This window comes from Nothobranchius furzeri, chromosome 5 (assembly GCF_043380555.1).
Source record: "Nothobranchius furzeri strain GRZ-AD chromosome 5, NfurGRZ-RIMD1, whole genome shotgun sequence".
Lineage (NCBI taxonomy): Eukaryota > Metazoa > Chordata > Actinopteri > Cyprinodontiformes > Nothobranchiidae > Nothobranchius > Nothobranchius furzeri.
The window spans coordinates 13,425,102-13,447,196 of record NC_091745.1 but is presented as its reverse complement, the minus strand read 5'-3'; the positions used below and the strand labels follow the sequence as shown (position 1 = coordinate 13,447,196).

Sequence of the window (22,095 nt, the reverse complement as noted above, 5' to 3'; positions counted from 1 at the left end):
ATTCATTTAATCTTCAGTGAATTAGGCACAGGTTATTCAAACCTATAACTTCTGGTTCATTCAGCTATATGATTATTTAATTTTTTAGATTGTAATGGAGACCAGGGGTTCCATTCATTATGATTTATGTTCTGTTATTTCTGATTGAGTAACAGACAAAAGGTTTGTTATTGAAGTGATTTATTTTGTGTTGGACATTTGTAACAGGTTCTTTAGAAGCAGAGGGACTGGCCACCCTTCCTGTGTAAAGAGGAAATGTTGGTTAAATGTCAATGTGTGTTTAAGTTAATCTCCAAAGTTTCACTCACCTTTCTGGTAGTGTCTCCTCAGCAGGACGGGGCAGCAAAGGGAAGTTTGTGTCCCAGGTGCTGCTTTTAAGCTGCTGGAGCATACCACTTAAATAAGGAGGTGTGATTCCTGGAGGAGTTATGTGAAACCAAGTTTCTTTTGTTTGAGTGAACTTGGATTTATTTAGTTAATATAATTTGTATTTATGTAAATAATGTTTGGTATCATTTATTATTTGGTGGTTGGGTTTGGTAAATATTATTTAGTTATAATTTCTTTGATTACCCCTTTTCTTGGTTTCTTCCAATCATTCACTTGGTTATAAAAGGCAGTGAGTGTTAGTTGTTGGTGTTGGTGACAAGATATGCTGCAATAAAGCCACCACAACCTGATTTATTTGTTTGCCTCTCCTTCAAACCACGTGCTGCCGCCAGTCAAAACTGACAAAGTTGTAAAAGTTCACACATTCAGAGTGGAATCCAGCAGTCTGAGATAAAAGGAAAGCTTGAAGACCTTGGGAGTTATCTTGTGTAACAGCGCTGCAGAGTCTGGAATTTAGGAGACAGGAGAGAAAATCCATCCAGATAGTGGATTTGTTCTGCAGATGATGTTGGTCAAATATATTGGTGAAAACTGACCATTTCTGGATGCTACATATCCCCCCTTTTCAAGGACACGGGGTCCTGGCAGAAACCACGAGTCATTGAACGATCCCAGAGGCCCTGAGGACTCAGCAGAGGACGAAAAGTTAGTTCCCAGGCACGGAAGCATCAGGACTGAGGAAAGCAAACCCCCACACAGAAGAATAGTCAAAAGATATCCCAATCAGGAAATAGTAATCCACTTAGCGATATCCACCATTTCTGGATGCTACAATAATCAACTCTCTAGTTTATAGCAGACCACAAAATCCTTTAACAACCAGAATTCATAAGTTCTTTCAGATACAAAGGTTCTGATAAACATCTACTTTACATCACACCACCTCACACATCACATTCCATCACTACACATACACTCCATCACATATCGTTATTCATAGCTTGTCATGTATTATAATTAGTTTAGAAAAATATACATTTTTTAACTATATACTTGACTCTGCCTGAATTAATATGAAGTGTGTTTATGGTCCCTGAACAAGCAAAGAATCCTAAACTCTTCTGATTAAATATTCAAGGATCAATCAGGTTGATATTTCATATTTATATGTAATTATTACATCTTATTGTTCATAATAAAAATGCAGTCGTTACGCTATACAGCGTGACCCTACATATTTGGCGAGCCAGCCAGGAGTCTTGGGTTGTCTCCAGGTCACAACAGGCATGAAGGTTTGTTGTGTCTAAGACGGATCTCTGAGAGTTACAGTAGCTCTGAAAAGAGCTGTTTTGTCTGTAATCACCTGCAGCGCTGTGGCAAGGTTTTGAATAAAGGTCAAAGGAGGTTGTTTCAAAAAGGCTTCTTTCCTGATTTGGCCAAATCAAGGTGTCAGCTGGAAACTGAGTTAATTGGGAAGTAAATCCTGTTTTATTACCACCTGTTATGATTCTGGCGAATCAGAATCTGACATGTTGTAGGCTTTACCAAACATCCCTCAGAAAACCACACCTTCCATATACAAGCTGTTCTAGTTCTGTGGATAAAGAATCTTTAAACTTTATGTGAGATTACCTTAATTTGCATCTTATGAACATTGTGTATGAGTGTAGATAACGATTAACTTGTAAAATCAAACAGTACTGATCATAAGATATAAATGGATCACTATAAGCACAATATTCATTTCAACTTCATTGATTTAGGCACAGATTGTTCACTTTTTATTCAGAGGGAGGAATCCTGCAGTTGCTGTAAAAGGAAAAGCTTGGAGACCTTGGGAGAAAGAACGTTTGTTGACTATCTTGTTATCATGTGTAACATGCAATGCAGAATCTTCTGGGCTTTAGAAGATAGAATAGAAAATCCACCCAGATAGTGGACTTGTTCCTGAAGATGATGTAGGTCAATATATAGGTGAAAATTGACTCTTTATGGATGTTACATATCCCCCCCTTTTCAAGGACACGGGGTCCTGGCAGAAACCAGAAGTTGTTGAACAATCCCAGAGGCCCTGAGGACTCAGCAGAGGAAGACAAAGATAGTTCCCAGGCACAGAAGCAACCTTACCATGGTGGAGGGGTTTGAGTGTCTCAATGATCCTAGGAGCTAAGTTGTCTGAGGCTTTCTGCCTCTGGTGGCCTCACCCAAGGCAAACAGGTCCTAGGTGAGGGATCAGACAAAGAGCAGCTAGAAGACCTATTATGATGAATAATAAAAATGGAAACCTTGTTCCCTCGCCCGGACGTGGGTCACCGGGGCCCCCCTCTGGAGCCAGGCCTGGAGGTGGGGCATGCTTGTGAGCGCCTGGTGGCCAGGCTTTCATCCACGGAGCCCAGCTGGGCACAGCCTGAAGAGGAAACATGGGTCCCCCTTCGCATGGGCTCACCACTCGTGGGAGGGGCCAAAGGGGTCGGGTGCAGTGTGTGACGGGTGGTAGTCAAGGGCGGGGACCTTGGCGGTCTGATCCTCGGCTACAGAAGCTGGCTCTTGGCACATGGAACGTCACCACTCTGGTGGAGAAGGAGCCTGAGTTGGTGTGTGAGGTTGAGAGGTTCCGACTAGATATAGTCAGACACACCTCAACGCATGACTCTTGCTTTGGAACCAGTTTTCTTGAGACGAGTTGGACTTTCTACCACTTTGGATTTGCTCCCACTGAGAGGCGCCGAGCAGGGGTGGGCATACTAGTTGCCCCGCATCTTGGTGCCTGTACATTGGGGTTTACCCCAGTGAATGAGAGGGTAGCCTCCCTCCGCCTAAGTGTGGGGGACGGGTTCTGACTGTGGTCTGTGCGTATGCACCAAACTACAGTTCAGACTACCCACCCTTTTTGGAGAACTTGGAGGGGGTGCTGGAATGCGCTCCTTCCAGTGACTCCCTCGTTCTACTGGGGGACTTTAACGCTCACGTGGGCAACGACAGTGAGACCTGGAAAGGTGTGGTTGGGAGGAACGGCCCCCCGATCTGAATTCGAGTGGTGTTTTGTTATTGGACTTCAGTGCCAGTCATGGATTGTCCATAATGAACACCATGTTCAGACATAAAGGTGTCCATATGTGCTCTTGGCACCAGGATACCTTAGGCTGCAGCGCAATGATCGACTTTGTTGTTGTTTCATCTGACCTGCGGCCGCATGTCTTAGACACTCGGGTGAAGAGAGGGGCGGAGCTGCCAACTGACCACTACCTGGTGGTGAGTTGGCTCAGATGGTGGGGGAGGATGCCGGTCAGACCAGGCAGTGCGCTACCAACATTATCTATAATGGGGATGATGTGCTGCTGACCTCTACTCAGGATGTTGTGGATCGGTGGGCAGAATACTTCAAAGACCTCCTCAATACCACCAACACGTCTTCCAGTGAGGAAGCAGAGTCTGGGGACTTTGGGTTTGCCTCTCAAATCTCTGGTGCTGACGTCACAGAGGTGGTTAAAAAGCTCCTCTGTGGCATGGCTCTGGGGGTGGATGAGATCCGCCCGTTCCTTAAGGCTCTGGATGTTGTGGGGCTGTGTTGGCTGACGTGGCTCTGCAATATCGTGTGGACATTGGGGGCAGTCCCACTGGACTGGCAGACCAGGGTGGTGGTCCCCTTATTTAAAAAGGGGGACCAGCAGGGTGTTTTCCAACTACAGGGGGATCACACTCATGAGCTTTCCCTGTAAGGTCCATTCAGGGGTTCTGGAGAGGAGGGTCCGTCGGATTATTGAACCACAAATTCAGGAGGAGCAATGTGGTTTTCGTCCTGGCCGTGGAACACTGGACCAGCTCTATACCCTTAGGGGGATCCTGGAAGGTGCGTGGGAATTTGCCCACATTTGTCTACATATGTTTTGTGGATTTGGAGAAGGCGCTTGACCGCGTCCCTCGGGGGGGCCTTTAGGGGGTACTCTGGGAGTATGGGGTACCAGGCCCTCTGATACGGGCTGTTAGGTCCCTGTATGACCGGTGTCAGAGCTTGGTCCGCATTGCCGGCAGTAAGTCGGGCTCGTTCCCAGTGAGAGTTGGACTCTGCCAAGGCTGCCCTTTGTCACTGATTCTGTTCATAATTTTAATGGACAGGATTTCTAGGTGCAGCCAAGGTGTGGAGGGCATCCATTTTGGTGGCCTAATGATCAGGTCTCTGCTTTTTGCAGATGATGTGGTCCTGTTGGCTTCATCAGAACGTGATCTTCAGCTTTCGCTGGGGCGGTTCGCAGCCGAGTGTGAAGCAGCTGGGATCAGAATCAGCTCCTCTAAATCTGAGACCATGGTCTGGATTTGGAAAAGGGTAGAATGCCTTCTCCGGGTCAGGGATGAGTTCCTGCCCCAAGTGGAGGAGTTTAAGTATCTTGGGGTCTTGTTCACAAGTGAGGGAAAACTGGAGGCATGAGATTGATAGGCGGATTGGTGCTGCATCTGCAGTGATGCGGGCGTTGTACCGGTCTTTCGTGGTGAAGAGAGAGCTGAGTCAGAAGGCGAAGCTCTCGATTTACCAGTTGATCTACGTTCCTACCCTCACCTATGGTCACGAGCTTTGGGTAGTGACCAAAAGAATGAGATCGCGGATACAAGCAGCCAAAATGAGTTTTCTCCGAAGAGTGGCTGGGCTCTCCCTTAGAGAAAGGGTGAGAAGCTTGGTCATTCGGGAGGGGATCGGAGTACACCCGCTGCTCCTCCACATCGAGAACAGCCAGTTGAGGTGGCTCAGGCATCTGGTCAGGATGCCTCCTGGACGCCTCCCTGGTGAGGTTTTCCGGGCACGTCCAACTGGGAGGAGACCTAAAGGTAGACCCAGGACACGGTGGAGGGACTATGTCTCTCACCAGGCCAGGGAACGCCTTGGGATTCCCCAGGAGGAACTGGCCCAAGTGGCTGGGGAGAGGGTAATCTGGGCCTCTCGCCTTAGGCTACTGCCCAATGACCCAACTCCGGATAAGCGGATGAAAATGGATGAAAATGGATGGATGGATGGGTGGATGGATGGATGGATGGATGGATGGATGGATGGATTGATGGATGGAAACACCAGAAGTTAATCAGTGTTATTAGTAATCAAACCTATATGTGAATGTACCACAGAAGGAATTAGAGATTAGTATTGTAAAATAGAAGTATGAAATGAACTTAAATCAGTCATAAAATGTGTAAAAATTGTAAAAATTCTAAAATCTCTAGGAATTGAAAAATAAATGACAATGGAATGGAATGGACAATGGAATTTGGATTCAACATAACAGTTAGTCAATTTACTCACTCCTAACTTTTACAAACTCAGCCATAGGACTATGGAAATCCACAGCATGACAACAACAAAGTCAACCAAGTTGCTATGTTGTGTTTAGACATGAATTCTATCCACGCACACACATACACTCAACAGAACTTATGTGACTTGAAACAGAGAACCGAGGGAGAGCTGATGGAAAATTCACCCCCCTTTTAGTGCAATTCGAATTGATTTTGCGATCAGATTTATGGGTGATGTTATCACCAAAAACTTGTGGAACACTTGTGAGGTTTGATTTGGTTCCTGTGGACCCAATTAAAGATGGGATCCTTGTTACTTTTGGCGATTTTGATCTTATACACGACCGGAGAGAGTTTTTCAGTTATCAGGTATGGACCTGACCGCTTTGGCAAAAGTTTCTTAGCCAGTTTACCAGAGGTGAATTTTGTCTGACTAGACTTAGGAGCAAAGTTGTAGAACCAGGCCTTATCACCTATGTTGAGTTCAGAATGTGAGGACTTTTGATCATAGTAAGCGTGCCTGCCCTCAGCTGATTTCTCCAGATTTGTCTGAGCAAAAGAAAAAGCTGCAGGCAGATGATTCCTCAAGTCTTTCAAATACTGCACGTTAGTGTAAGCCGAAGCAGCATTGGACTGAACTGACTGATACAGCAGGTGATGCGGCAGGGTCATCTGTCTACCCGTCATCATTTCAAATGGGGAGACGCCTGTAGACTCATGGGGAGTTGCCCGTATGGCCATAAGGACCAACAGAAGCTTCACATCCCAGACTCTGTGATTAGAGGACACGTATTTCTTTAACATGCTGACAAACGTTTGGTTCATCCTTTCTACCTGGCCAGCAGCCTGGGGTCGGTAATCAATGTGGAAATTGGCCTTGACACTCAACATCCGCCAAAGGTGTTCCATCACTTCAGAGGTGACGGTATCACCTCAGAGGCTATCTGAGTTAACACGTGCAGGGAGGCCGAGTCGTGAGATGATGTGATTCATCAAAAGGACAGCAGTTGTTTGTGCCATGTCGTTAGGTGCTGGTGAACATTCAAATCTTTTGGTAAATGCACAGGTCACGGTCAAAAAGTATTTGTTACCTCTGCTGGACTTGGTTAGGGGCCCCACCCAATCAAGTTGCAGGTGCGACCGCGGTGTGGATGTTCCCCTGCTTTGTAGAGGAGCTCTGTAGATGGGGTTTGATGGTTGAAATTGACTGTAAACCAAACAATTCTGTTTGAGATGAGAAGTTTGAGATGTCTCAACGCATCGTCACCTTTGTGTCAAATGGAAGGAGAGTCATGAGCTTGTGTGATCATACCCCCCCCCCCACCCCCCCCATAAATGCGGTGGTTTATTAAGCTAAAATTGTACCCTGAAGGGATTTTGAGTAGAGACGCAAACTCGCTGCGGCGGACTGTTGATAAAGCCCCTGAAGGAGCTTCAGCTGTGTTATCTTCTGTGCTCAACGTTAGCAATGTTATTTAGCCTAGCAACATCGGCTGGATCTGGACAGAAACCAGAACATTGGTTGAAATTACAAGGAATTTAACCCTTCCACAAATTGCATACCTTCCACATAAGCTCTCGTAATTAATTGTCGGTATAGCGGTAGTTTCACGGAATTTACGTCGTGACCGCTCTTCCATACGGAGCTGAGACTAGCACTTTTAGCTAAGTCAGCTAGGCATGGGAATATTAAATGTGCACTTCAGTGACGTGTCCAGACTACGGCCACTGCTTCAAAAGTTTATCTGGAATATTAACCAAAAAGGTATTTTCTCTGGTATGAACTTCGGAATAATGTCCAGAATTAGGCGTTGGAACGTATTATTAACCGCAGGTGATCAGAATGGGTTATGAATTTAGCTCTGTGCGGCGTCTGACTTTTCTCTGATTCGAGTCACACAAGCAGAAAACAAAAGTGACAAAGTCGCATTCAAATGAACACACATCCTCTTCATTTAGAAGTTGAATGAGGTTGAAAGCAAATGCTTAGAATGGTACTGGTGTACGAAGAGTCAGTGCTCCTCAAGATAAACCACTACCAGGCTGTCTACCAGGGAGAGGAAAAGAGAGAGGGAAGATCTGGTTCAGAGCAGAACCTGTGTAATGTAATATAACAAGTCAGAAAAACACGTAGTGTTAAATGATTTGAAAAAGAATGGCTGGCTCGCCAAATATGTAACGTTACGCTATACAGCTTGACGCTACATGTGTCATCTTTATGGAGGAATCTTTTTATCTTTCAGTAGTTCAACGTTCTCTCCTGAGTGTCTCTTGATATCTTTTCTTTTTGTCTCTTTTTTCATTTTCTGTGTTTCCTTTTCAGAAGTATCTGACTGCAGATTAAAAGGCTGCAGCTTAGATCTGAGCTTTTTCTGTTTGACTGTAAAGACTGAAAACCTGCTAAAACAGTGGAGAAACGTTTGTCAGCGTTAGAAGGGATTCCAGGTCAAGATGCCTCAGGAAACCAAAAGTTACAAACAAGAGTCATCAAAACACCAGATACTGTGTGTGGTGGGATAAGAGCTTACTTTAACAAAAGTGCTGAAAGTCTCCTGGTTCACCTGATGGGTACGTTTCTTCTCCCCGTCATAAATGAGCTTTGAGCCCACTGGGGTGTTGGTCTGGGTGAGGATGGCTTTGTCAAAACCGTTACACTTGTTGTTCAGTTGAGATCTAAAGAAGTTGATTCTGACTGATCAGTTAGCAAACCAAAGGCTTTGTCATGCTAACACAAAACATTTTCACACTCAACTCACCTGTTGGGTTAGGTAGCTTTAGTAACGTTACCATTAATGGTTTTTTAAAGAAAAAGTGACTGGACTTCATCTCTTCTTACTTTTTATTCAAACATTTCACCTTCCATCCCAGGTGCTTCTCAGGAGTTAATATGTCACTTTTTATATGTTTGTTAAACATGAATTAAGAGGTTTTTTTTCAATCTAAATAAAAGTACGTTTGAAAAGACAGTCTTGCCTGATTTGTTGATAGTTGCCCTCTTCTTTTTTCCAGATGAGAGAATAATTCTTCAACAATTTGTTAATTTTCTCCCTACAAGAAAAAAAAACACAACTTCATTTAATTATGACATGATCACTAAAGGAAAAGCTGCAACAGCTTGTTCTCACCTGCAGTCTTTGCATGAATCAGAGGACTTGGGGGCAGGGGCGGCGTTAGGCCCGGCTACTTGGGCTGAAGCCCCGGATCTTTCATGATAAGCCCCGGATCTAAATCGCGGAAGTAACATGCAGTACCAAAGTCACACAGAGAGGGCGCAGCTGGCAGTAGTTTGTAAAGTCCCATTTAGTCGTCACACACACAGGTGTGTGGTGAAATTTATTCTTCGATTTTGACCCATCCCCTGAGTTGCAGACACGCCGCGCTCGGGAACTATTTGGTGGTTTAACCCCCCAATCCAACCCCAATCCAATGCTGAGTGTCAAGCAGGGAGGCATTGGGTCCCATTTTTCTCAAAATCTTTGGTATGACCCAACCAGGAGTCAAACCCCTGATCTCCCGATCTCAGGGCAGACACTCTACCACTAGGCTACTTAGTCAGTATACAGTTTACCTGAGACTGAAGAGAAGCCCTTCAGCAGCTGGCTTCTGCAGTCTCTGAAACGCATGAGTGAAGATGGATATAAGGACGTTTTTTTAGACCAAAAGTACAACGACAGAACCCCAGCTCTGATGAGACTGGTGTTGACTCAGGTTTGTGAGTCTTATTTGAAAATATTTGTTGTGCTGCTGGTTTGCCTAAAGTTAGCTTACTATCAGGTAAAGTTGTTGGAGAAAGAAAGGGAATATTCACTATCATCTCACACTAAACACTAACAGGAACAATACTCTGCCCTGAATATGTAGCTTCAGATTAAACATTATGTGGTACAAGATATATATATATATGATGTTGACTAGTGCGTGTCACGTGTGTGCGCGCATGCGTGTGTGTGCGCGTGTGCGCGCGTGTGTGTGCGCGCGCGTGTGTGTTAAGCCCCGGATCTTCTTCAGTCCTAAATCCGCCCCTGCTTGGGGGAACTTTTCTTTTGCGGATGTTGTTGCTGAGAGTCCTTATCACTATGACACGACAGGAGAAAAAAGCTTACAGCAGTCAGTTTAATGGAGAAAGTAGAAACAAAGTTTCCAACACTTGACAACACCCTCACTGCTGGTTTGTGTGTTCTAAGAAAAAAAAAACTAAGGGGTGCTACGTGATACAGTGTCTGTTTGTGTGCACGAGTGAGCGCATGTGTGCTTGTGTGCATCAAGTAGAACTACCTTGGTAGTATTATTATTGGATTTTTGTGAGATGATGAATGACAATCATAAGACTTTATTAAGTTCTGTTTGTTATTTAACAAGAAGAGTTCCTCATGGGGGCAGCAGTAGCTCAGGAGGTAGAGCGGGTTGTCCAGCAATTGTAAGGTTTGATCCCAGCTCTGGCCAGAGAGTGCTGCTGGTGGGGACTGGAGGGGTCGAGGGCATCTGTGCATGGCAACCTCGCTTCTGTCAGTGTGCCCCAGGGCAGCTGTGGCTACAATGAAGCTCATCACCACTAGGGTGTGAATGGATGAATGATACACTAGTTTAAAGCACTTTGGAGTCCTCTGACTCTGAAAGGTGCTATACAAGTACGGGTCATTTATCATAAATGTGGAACAAAAGCTTTCAAGTAACATTCATTCTAAAAATCCCAACAATTGCATTTTCACCTGGATGTTTCATGTTTGTCCTCCTCCTTCGCCCAGCAAATCTTTATTTCTTTCTTTGAACTCGCCCTGTGACACATAAGCACATCCATATAGAAAGTGAGGTCTGTAAACACAGCAGTGCTGATATGACCTGATTTATGATGGGCAAATACTGCGATGTCTTTGACAACAACGTTTGCATTAGTTTGACCTGCAGTCTTTACAGGAATCAGCGCCTCTCATTTGTGGATGCTGCTGGTGAGAATTCCCATCACTGTGAAAATCACAGATAAACAACAAAAGATCAGTAAGTAAACATAACAGTGAATATGTGCTACGTTCAACTGCTTCACCACTGCTGTTTAGGAACACCTATTTAGTTTAAGTCTGTATGTGAAAGAATCTGAATAAGCACAAAATGTGGCCAAAAACTTTGTGACATCACAGAAAACCCAAGCAATGCATAAATGTTAGTGTCATCTGCAGACGTGAAAGTGACAAAATAGTCAACATATAATTTTTGAATGTAGTTTATATGTTTAAATATGACATTACATTAGCTTGTGCACAAGTAATGATGTTGGAGAAATCTTTATTGCAGGAGAGCAGTTTTGTGTCATGATGTTTATTTTCTGACATTTTGTTTGCAGGCAATAAGTCACTCTTTCAGTTGGGAAACAAGGGTGTTTCTTTTGGGGGTGGGTGGTATGTGAGCTATTGTAATGAGCTCCAGATGTGACCGCTTTTAGACTCTTAATTTAAAAAAAATAATAATAGTAGTAATAAAGGAAGTTGTGCATCAGTTGCACGTCTATATCAATACAGAAGAATGGAGCATATTTAATATTGGCAGTTGTTGCAGGATAGCCTGGCAAGCCAGACTAAATAAGTGGCTAGTTGCAGGATGCTTTGTGACTGAATCTTTGGAACTTGATTCTGAACACACAGCAACTCAGAACAGGCAGCAGCAAGGAACAAACTGTACAAGTCCACAGAAGCGGACCTGGAAAAAAACATGCATTTTTATATTTTAGCCAGGAAAACCTCTAAAAATTATTCTCGTAAATTAATGCTTATAAAACTAACTGGTCATGTGGGAAGGGCATGGTTTTTCAGCACAATACCCTGAGAAATCTGCTTCTGGCACCATAAATAAAACATGGTGGTTGCTGTTAACAGTATTTTTTATACATTTATCTTTTAAACACCAGAAGGCCGAGACATTAACCCCTTAAATTTCCAGGTTTAGTGAACACAATAGAGTTTTGTACCATTGGCGGGACACTGAGATGCTTGGGGGTTAATGAATGACTGAATGAATAAGTTTATTTTTGAACACGCATCCATAATCCAACCTATTTTCACATTTCCCATACATACATACATACACACACATATATGTGACTCTGCGGTCCCCCCTTTTAAATAAGGGAGCCACCACCCCAGTCTGCCAGTCCAGTGGGACTGCCCCCGATGTCCACGCGATATTTCAGAGCCGCGTCAGCCATCACAGCCCCACAACATCCAGAGCCTTAAGGAACTCTGGGCAGATCTCATCCACCCCTGGAGCCTTGCCACAGAGGAGCTTTTTAACCACCTCAGTGACCTCAGCACCAGAGATTTTAGAGGCCAACTCAAAGTCCCCAGACTCTGCTTCCTCACTGGAAGAAGTGTCGGTGGGATTAAGTAGGTCTTCGAAGTATTCTGCCCACCGATCCACAACGTCTTGAGTAGAGGTCAGCAGCACACCGTCCCCACTATAGATAGTGTTGTTAGCACACTGCGTTTCCTCCCTGAGGCACCAGATGGTGGACCAGAATCGCCTCAAAGCTGTACGGAAGACTTGCTCCATGGTCTCATCGAACTCCTCCCATGCCCGATTTTTTGCCTCGGCGACCACCCGAGCCGCATTCCGCTTGGACTTCCGGTACCCGTCAGCTGCCTCTGGAGTCCCACAGGCCAAAAAGACCTGATAGGTCTCTTTCTTCAGCTGGACAGCATCCCTAACCGCCAGTGTCCGCCAGCGGGTTCGGGGGTTGTCACCACGACAGGCACCGACGACCTTGCGACCACAGCTCCAGTTGCCCGCCTTAACAATGGAGGCACGGAACAGGATCCATTCAGACTCAATGTCCCCCGCCTCCCTGGAACATTTTGGAAGTTCTGTTGGAGGTGGGAATTGAAGCTCTTTCTGACAGGAGACTCTGCCAGACGTTCCCGGCAGACCCTCGCGATACGTTTGGGCCTGCCTGGTCTGACCGGCATCCTTCCCCACCATCTGAGCCAACTCACCACCAGGTAGTGGTCAGTTGACAGCTCCACCCCTCTCTTCACCCGAGTGTCCAAGACATGCGGCCGCAGGTCCGATTAAACAACAACAAAGTCGATCATCGAGCTGCGGCCTAAGGTATCCTGGTGCCAAGAGCACGTATGGACACCTTTATGTCTGAACATGGTGTTCATTATGGTCAATCCATGACTGGCATAGAAGTCCAATAGCAAAACACCACTCGAATTCAGATCGGGGGGGGGGGGGGGGGGGTGTTCCTCCCAACCGCACCTCTCCAGGTCTCACTGTTGTGCCAAGAGCCAGCTTCTGTAGCCGAGGATCAGACCGCCAAGGTCCCCGCCCTTGACTACCACCCGTCACACACTGCACCCGACCCCTTTGGCCCCTCCCACGAGTGGTGAGCCCATGGGAAGGGGGACCCACGTTTCCTCTTCGGGCTGTGCCCGGCCGGACTCCATGGGTGAATGCCTGGCCACCAGGTGCTCGACAATGTGCCCCACCTCCAGGCCTGGCTCCAGAGGGGGGCCCCGGTGACCCACGTCTGGGCGAGGGAACAAGGTTTCCATTTATATTCAAATTCAAAGATACTTTATTAATCCCAGAGGGAAATTAGAGTTTCAGTACACACAATTCAGAGATCAGACATACATAGGCAAGACACATGACGAGAATTGGTGACTGTGGTCATTTGCAACCCTGAGCTGCTCTACCTTAATAGAGATCAGAGGGGTTACCTGAGGATTGGTTCAGGTGGAGGGAAAAAAGGCACTTCAGAGTTACCCTCCACAGGGAGGGCAGCTTTGCTATGCAAAAATAAATAAATAAAATAACACCTCAGACAGGGATGCAACAGACTTCAGACATCACACAACATAAGTGTCCACTAGGTGGGGTGGTGGGTTTGGGACTATCCACACTTCAGTTCCTGCAGCCACGATAAGCAGCGCACATCACTTCAGTTTGAACAGGGGAAGGAGGTCGGTGAGGTTTGGAGTGTGCAGTGACTCCAGGAACAATTCTCCGGCCTTCACAGCCCAAAGTCCCGCCCAGGCTGGGATAGGAGACAGAGTTGCCATGGCGACGGCATTCCACATTTCTCGGGGGGGGGGGGGGGGGGGGGTTATTTGTTGGAGCCTTACAGGCTCAAGGGCACCAGATTCAGATTAGAAATTGTTTTGGGGCCAGACAGAGATAATTTCCTCTGTGTCTTAGAGTTCCTTGGTCCTCAACCTCTCAAAATCCCAATAATGGCGTACATTAATCTATCACAATCCGTGCTGATTCATCCACTTTCTCCTTGATGGCATCCATTATTTGTGCCAAAGCATGAATCTCGGCCAAAGTTCCAAGTTTACGATTCATCTCGACATTTATGTGAGCCTGTGAATTCACAGCGCGGTGCAAACCATCTCTGAGCTCTGGGAGCAAGCCAATATTTCTCGACAGCTCGTTAATTTTCCGGTAAGCCAGGAAGCCTCCTATAATTCATCATAAGAGGTCTTCGGGCAGCTCTTTGTCTGATCCCTCACCTAGGACCTGTTTGCCATGGGTGACCCTACCAGAGGCATTAAGCCTCCAATAACTTAGCTCCTTGGATCATTGAGACACTCAAACCCCTCCACCACAGTAAGGTGACAGCCCCGAGGTAGGCTAAATCCATTTTACAGTATTTACACTGGACTAGGTTTTCCGCCGCACGACGTAAAAAATGGTCCCACATCTTTGACATTTTCTGTCTTTTTCGCACTCCACGTTGTCAGCCATGGCTTAAGAGAAAGTGAAGTTATATTCGCTACTCACGTGTGCATTCAGTCTAGACTCTAGAGTGTATGTGCGTGACTCATTTCGGTCCGGGTGAAACATGACCCCAGGCAATTGCAAAGCCATGAATTAATTAAACATGAATTAAATGAAGCCTCGACGCAGGGAATTTGACTCTAGGCTTTTTTGTACTCGAATTATTCGAGGTACTCGAGGAATCGTTTCAGCCCTACTTTGTTTTATCTTTGAAGTCTTATTCTCTGTCGTGATAGCTTGTTAGTCCGGTATGATTACTGTATCAACTGTGAGGTGCTTTGGTCAACTCACACAATGCTTTTAAAAACACTTGATAAATAAACGGGTGTGGTATCCTTTTTCCCAGAATGAAATAAAGACCTTATCTAAAACACTGGAATAAACGTGTATACCAGAGTAATGTTTCACAAATTTGGTTCTTTTTTCACACGGAAAAGGGTTGTTTTACCTTTTTTGCTGACATTTGGAAAACGCTGTATGGAAATGCTACATGGAAGACATACTAAAAATCACACCAAAAAGACAAGCAGAGACACTAACAGGACACTTGAACAACATAAACGACACAAACAACATAAAATGTACAAATGAGGAAGAAATAGAAGGCAGCATAACATTTTTAGGCATGAAAATAATAAGACGAAAAGACGGTGCCCTGATTATAAACACACACAGACCAATATTTATTATGGACATCAGCACATCCTACTGTACATAAAATGTCAGCGATCAGAACATTACACCACCGAGTGAACATAATAACAGAAGAATGAGACCGTAAACAAGAAAACCAACATATACAAAATGCTTGCAATTTGCTGGGTTCCTTATATAGGAAACTTTTTACTGATTGGCTTAATGAACTGACCTGTATTGAAATGTTTATTATGTGAAGTACCTTGAGACAACTCTTGTCATGATTTGGCGCTACATAAATAAACTTAAATTGAACTCAATTGAATATAAAGACCTGCAAATACCCAACATGGGCAATAAACAAAGGAGAACAACAAACAACAACAGAAAGAAAAGAACATCCAAAACAAAGAACCAGAAATCCTGAAAAAACAGAACCAAAACGAGTGATGACCCTTCCTTACATCAAAGGTATTACATTAAAAATAATAGCAAAAATGAAAAAAACACAACACAAACACACCAACAAAACACACACAACAGTTAGAAAAAGACTAGTACACCAAAGGTGAAGATATCAGCAGGACATAAGTGTGGAGTCATATACGAAACCCCATGCAGACTCTACAATAAAACATACGTAGGAGAAACCGGATGCCAACTCAACACACGAACAATAGAACATAGAAAGGTGTGTGAGAACGAAACAAGTGGAAGACACACAAGAGCAGCAAAACAAGAAGCAGAAAGTACAATAAAGAAATCAGCCGTAACAGATCACTGCACTAGGGAGAAACATATAATGGACTGGGACAACACAACGATCATAACTACATCAAAAATACATGGATTAAGGAAGCCATAGAAATACGTACACGTGGACACACAACCATGAACAGAGACAATGGAGTCTACACATTGGATCACAAATAGGAATGTGTCATCGAGGAGGAGAGCGCGGGCAGCAGAGGGCAAGTACACCTAGCTGCAGCACGCAGAAAGGGACAGCGTCAGGCCAGTTGTCAGACCCATACCATATTTGGAAAATGCAACAGTTACATTCTGGAACTGAAGGGGGTGCTGTCGAGTCAGTTGTCAGACCCATATGAACTTTGGTTGTTACTAGTTTTAAACTGTTTTTAATACTCTGTTCCATGTTCAAATTAAGCAAGATAAATATAATTTACTACACGACAAGGTCTGAATTTATAGGGAGCCTAAGTCACACCTATCTACTTCCGGCTCATGGGTCCCTGGAAGAGCGAAAAAATGAATGCAAGTCAATGGAGCTAAAAGCGCTATTTTCTAATTCCGCTTGTATGATGTCCGTGAATTTTAAAGAAGCATTTTGATACCGGCGGGGAACGAACAGGGAGAAATGCTATTTTAGGTTTTGTGTGAAAATAAGTCCAGGACTACAAATGCGCTTCACCAAAGAGACGTCATCAAACCAGACACAGAGAAAACTGAGGGAAAAGGGCTGTAGGTTCAGCGAACTTCAAATCTTTCCCACAGGAGGAAAGAACCACTTATAAATCTGGCCATGTGGTAAGTAGCAGCTATGCTAGGGGAGAGGAGATTAAGTAGTGATGTTACATATGTGACGTACTGATGCAGCCATGCTAACTACGAACTTTTACAAGCTGATAAATCGCAATTTACATGACTGGCATGGTTGAAACACCCATCATTACTTTTCATTTCAATTGCAGTACAACATACTGTATGTGCAATCCAGGGCGTAAGGCAAAGCAGATTATAAAATAGCTCTTTTAGCCCCATTGACTTGTGTAGGAGTATCACACATAGGTGCTTAGGCACTTTTAAAGCTTGATATACTACCCTACACTTTGACCAATATGATGTGAATTTCCATATAAATTTGGAAATCCAGTCTGATTGGTCTTTGAATGTTTAACCAGAAGATTTAGAATTCTTTGTTTATTCAGGGATTGTCAGTACTTCGTATTAATTCAAGAAGAGAGACAAGTTTATGAAGAGTAAGAAATTTATTTTCTGAACAATTAAAACATGACAACTAGGACACTTTATATGATTAATGAATCTAAGTGGATGGAATGTGAAGGGTGATGATCTGTGAATGTGATGTTATCAACACCCTCGTATCTGAAGAAACTGAGTTCTGAGTGGGAGTGGATTTGGTCTGCTATAAACTATAGTGATGGTTTCTAAAACCACATCAGACGCAATCTGTCGAGTCTACGTACCCTTGAAGACCCCCGTGGTAGATCCGGAATGTGTTGAGGTCCAGGGACCCCAGAGGTACCGAAGTCTGTAGAAGAAACCGCAGTTCCGACTAGACCAGTCTTGAGATGTCTCCAGGTCATGACAATTGTTATTTGTGTCTTAGGAATAACTCTTAAAGAGTTGAAGTTGGTTCAGCTCTATTCTGAAGGAACCGTTTGCGGTCAGTTGTAGCGTGCAACAGGTTTGACAGCTTGTCAAAGATGCAACGGGAGCAGAGTTTTCCTCCTATGGCCAGTCAGAGGTAGGCTCAACTGAATCACTCAAGGAGTGAAGCTGTTTTAAATAATGGCCATATCTTGGTTTACTGATAAATCAGAACTTGCCCTGTAAAGGGGTTTGCCAACAAACCCAGACACACACCTCCCTCAGATATGAAGATGCTGATTTTGTGGATAAGAAAATATCCATGTGCTGTGACGTTGACTATAACTTGCGTCATGGAGATATGGTGAGTGTGTCTTGTCCAGTCAGTGTGCTGATTAAATATATGGGTCTTATATTTCATTTCATCCTTATTAATCTTTCAGTGTAATAATAATATTCCTTTCAACTTCAGTTGAATTTTGAACAATTTCAAAACATTTCATTTAACCATATTGTCCATTTCACTATATGATTATATGATTAGATATTCATATAAAATTTGTTCATTCAACCATATTACTATTTAATGATTATTTCACTTATGAGTTGTAAAAGTTCTTCTTTCATGAGAGTAAGCAATCCTGCAGTCTTATCAAAAGAAGGCTTTGTTTGGGAACATAGGCTGACATCTTGTTCCCCCTGAAATGTCAACAAGGAGTGCAGAATATTCTGGGCTTTAGAAGACCAGATAGAAACTCCACTCAGATAGTGGAATTAGGTCTGTAGATTACCAGACATTGTGTAGGTCAATATGTAGGTGAAAATGGACCATTTCTGGATGTTACACTTGCATTCATTTGTTCGTTCTTCTGGGGACCCATGAGCAGACCGGAAAGGGAGAAGATTAGACTCCCCATATCCCAAAATGAAAAGGTTCCTTTCAGTGAATCTGTGGCCACGGCCGCTCCAAGCTTTATTTAGTTTTATCTCTGCTAGTCCAGTGGTAATATTGTTAGCCTTTGTTTTGTTTCGCCCTCTGCTGATGCTGGTTCGACTCTAGGTGGTGTCGGCATTAATTCATTTAGCTAGCTGAAATAGATTTCATTTATTTATATTTCAATTTTTTCGATTGCTTTCTGCGGACTATTTTATGTCTCTGATGATCTTTGCGCCGCAAACGTTGGATCATTGTAATAAAACGCACTAGTGACCGGGCTAAAATGAAGCTGTGGGACCCCGAGAGTGCACTTATGCAGCGACCACTTCATATCAGGTACTTAAACCAACGTTTCCTCAACTGTGTATACAATTCTTAGTGGGCGTCCTAAACTTATTTTGGCGTGGCTTTTTCTGTCTTATTACTCTTAGCATCAAGTAAACGTCATGTAACCGGCTAAGCAGTATTTAATTTTTAAGCAATGGTTGATCAATTGTCAGATCACACATAAAAAGCACTTTGGATTGCTGTTATCTGTCTCACCGAAACAGATCTCAGACAGATCCTGAGACGCTCCTGCCTGACATTTTTATTTTATTCACGGAAAAAAATCAAACTAGTGATTTCTCTTGGCGTTCAGTTTACACATTCAAACAGCACAGCACTCTATTTAAACTACTCACGTGTAAATCTGTTATTTGTCCATCCATCCATCCATTTTCATCCGCTTATCCGGAGTCGGGTTGCGGGGGCATGTAGCATCGAGAGGCCCAGACTTCCCTCTCCCCAGCCACTTGAGCCAGCTCCTCCGGGGGAATCCCAAGGGGTTCCCCGGCCAGGTCCGGTAACAAATCCGCTCTGAAAGCTTCTGGCATTTTTAAAAAGTATCCCAGGGGCACGGTAAGTGTTGGAGATGTTTAGTCTATTTAATTTCTGACTATATAAAACGATTTCTTCGGTTTTAAAGTGTGAAGTAAGCTCCGACGAAGTAAAATCCAAGCCGATCCCGTTCATGATCATGTTTACGATCCGTGTTTGTTTACCTTTTTTGACTGCCAATATGGCGTCTACTAACTGAGAGTCATTTGGGGTCCGGAGCTCTATTGTGCCATCCAGTGTGTTTTTGTAGATGGGATATTTGGTTTTTCGGTGGTGTCTCAGTAGAAGTCATTTCAGAAATAATTTGTCAGAAAATTCACAGAATATCCAGATTTGAGAACCAAGACCAGACCCGCTTTGGGGGAGAAGACCAAATTGAAGCTGAGATGGGAGGAAAATGCATGAATGAGGCCAAAAATGGCTTTGGCGTGTTTCTTATGATGAAATGACAATATAACTTGGTAAAAAGTTCCAAAAGTTAGATGTTTAATTATATGGAACCTTTACAAAAACGGTTCAATTAACCTCTCAACTCAGTCCTCAATCTTGCATTTTAAATGATATTAGCTATAACACCCTCTTTGGTTCCAGAATGCTATTAAGTCTGACAACTGGAAGGAAGTGGACTGACTCTGATGGAATGGGTGGGGCTGACTCTGGAATGGGCGGGGCTGACTCTGGTGCAGTTCCACCTTCTGGTGCATCTCCGCCTTTGTGGTTCCGCAGCGAGCACCACTTGCTGACAACTGGCCCGACGCCGTCCCTTTCTGCGTGCTGCAGCCAGATCCTTCTCGCAGAGGGCGACACCCATATGTCTGTCTCATTTTTCTGTCATTTTTTAATCTGGTAAAGGTGCGGTGCGAATAAACACAACTTTTAGTTTTTGTAGATTATTACTTTTATGAGCTACGTATTGATATTTTGTTGTAATTGGCATCTATTAATAAAGAGTGATTTATTTTTATTATTTTTTTTATCATTTGGGCCATGGGGCAGCAGTAGCTCAACAGGTTGAGTGGGTTGTCCAGTAATCAGGTTTGATCCCAGCTCCAGGCAAAGATTTCTGCTGTTGTGTCCTTGGGCAAGACAATTAAAACACCTTGCCTCCTGGTGGAGGTCGGAGGGACTGGTGGCGCCTGTGCTCGGCAGCTCAGTGCTCAGTGCGCCCCAGGGCAGCTGTGGCTACATCGTAGCTCATCATCACCAGTGTGTGAATGTGTGTGTGTGAATAGATGAATGATGATACACTGTAGTGTAAAGCGCTTTGGAGTCCTTACTCTGAGAGGCGCTATACAAGTGCAGGTCAATTATCATTACCATATTTATTACTTTATTGTCCCATTTTACAACCGAAAATTACTGCACATTATGGGTTTTAGCAACTCAGCTAGAAATGAAAAAGTTATCAGTTATCTGGTCAAAAATGTAACCAATGCAAATATAAACTCCATCAGGGGCGGCGTTAGGCCCGGCTACTTGGGCTGAAGCCCCGGATCTTTCATGATAAGCCCCGGATCTAAATCGCGGAAGTAACATGCAGTACCAAAGTCACACAGAGAGGGCGCAGCTGGCAGTAGTTTTGTAAAGTCCCATTTAGTCGTCACACACACAGGTGTGTGGTGAAATTTATTCTCCGATTTTGACCCATCCCCTGAGTTGCAGACACGCCGCGCTCGGGTGGTTTAACCCCCCAATCCAACCCCAATCCAATGCTGAGTGTCAAGCAGGGAGGCATTGGGTCCCATTTTTCGGGTATGACCCGACCAGGAGTCGAACCCCTGATCTCCCGATCTCAGGGCAGACACTCTACCACTAGGCTACTTAGTCAGTATACAGTTTAGCCTGAGACTGAAGAGAAGCCCTTCAGCAGCTGGCTTCTGCAGTCTCTGAAACGCATGAGTGAAGATGGATATAAGGACGTTTTTTTAGACCAAAAGTACAACGACAGAACCCCAGCTCTGATGAGACTGGTGTTGACTCAGGTTTGTGAGTCTTATTTGAAAATATTTGTTGTGCTGCTGGTTTGCCTAAAGTTAGCTTACTATCAGGTAAAGTTGTTGGAGAAAGAAAGGGAATATTCACTATCATCTCACACTAAACACTAACAATACTCTGCCCTGAATATGCTGAATATGTAGCTTCAGATTAAACATTATGTGGTACAAGACAAATATATATGATGTTGACTAGTGCGTGTCACGTGTGTGCGCGCATGCGTGTGTGTGCGCGTGCGCGCGCGTGTGTGTGCGCGCGCGTGTGTGTTAAGCCCCGGATCTTCTTCAGTCCTAAATCCGCCCCTGAACTCCATAGTGTGTGTTCCCGTTTCAGGTAGAAATTAAACTTACTTGGTATCCAGCATGCACCAGAAAAGCGTGGTCAACAGAATCCCCAAGAACAGCAACGTGATCATCAAAGTAAAAAGGCGTCCCTTCATACTTTAGTCCTCCTGCCAACACTGTCCATTAACCTCCTCAACATCTGCTTCCTTTTCCTTCAAAAGTTTGAATATGATTTGTCATGTCTGCATGATCTGCATGATTTCTGACTCCCTCCCCCGTGACTGCGCTCTGAGCTGGCGGACACAGACTCTCAGCTGTGATCATTTGTCTGTGTTAAACATTCCCAGCTTTATTGACGCCTCCATTTCTCAAAATGTTTTCAGTAAAGTGTCAGTTTTGGCTTAAACAATATGTTTTGTGTAAAAATACCATTACGTTTTGGAAAGATGAAAGTAAACTGACTTGACAGTAAACACTTTAAGTGTAGACGTTAGACTTTGAGCTGCTAAATGTACCATTACTGTTGTGACATACTCTGACCACATTATCTGTTTTACCTGTAGCTTCAGCAGATCAGGACAAAGAAAAGGACAAAAAGTTGCAAACTGATATTCCATGGAGTTG

General features: G+C 44.2%; 2 protein-coding genes across 2 annotated transcripts in view; both read right to left on the bottom strand.

The window, feature by feature from the left end:
• LOC139070170 (alpha-2,8-sialyltransferase 8E-like) overlaps positions 1 to 8,403 on the bottom strand; it is an 18,022-nt gene extending 9,619 nt beyond the window's left edge. Inside the window, exons 1-2 of the mRNA XM_070551895.1 lie at positions 8,370 to 8,403; positions 8,142 to 8,311 (exon numbers count right to left, since the gene is read on the bottom strand). Coding sequence (XP_070407996.1) covers positions 8,142 to 8,311; positions 8,370 to 8,403 — 204 coding nt within the window. The remainder of the gene's footprint in view (positions 1 to 8,141; positions 8,312 to 8,369) is intronic.
• On the bottom strand, positions 8,307 to 22,095 carry LOC107397058 (uncharacterized). Its single transcript, XM_070551461.1, has 5 exons — positions 21,538 to 22,095; positions 10,513 to 10,575; positions 10,323 to 10,388; positions 8,739 to 8,837; positions 8,307 to 8,661 (listed from the first exon to the last, which is right to left on the bottom strand). Exons 1-5 carry the CDS (start codon positions 21,624 to 21,626, stop codon positions 8,553 to 8,555), a joined length of 426 nt encoding a protein of 141 aa, XP_070407562.1. The 5' UTR covers positions 21,627 to 22,095; the 3' UTR covers positions 8,307 to 8,552.

What these genes read in the sequence shown, in the direction of transcription:
- LOC107397058 (XM_070551461.1), bottom strand. Translation starts at nt 21,626, where the DNA reads ATGAAGGGACGCCTTTTTACTTTGATGATCACGTTGCTGTTCTTGGGG. An exon ending in GATTCCTGTAAAGACTGCAG is followed by an intron (nt 10,389 to 10,512) that starts GTCAAACTAATG and finishes TATGTGTCACAG; the next exon opens with GGCGAGTTCAAAGAAAGAAA. An exon ending in GACAAACATGAAACATCCAG is followed by an intron (nt 8,838 to 10,322) that starts GTGAAAATGCAA and finishes TCCGCGATTTAG; the next exon opens with ATCCGGGGCTTATCATGAAA.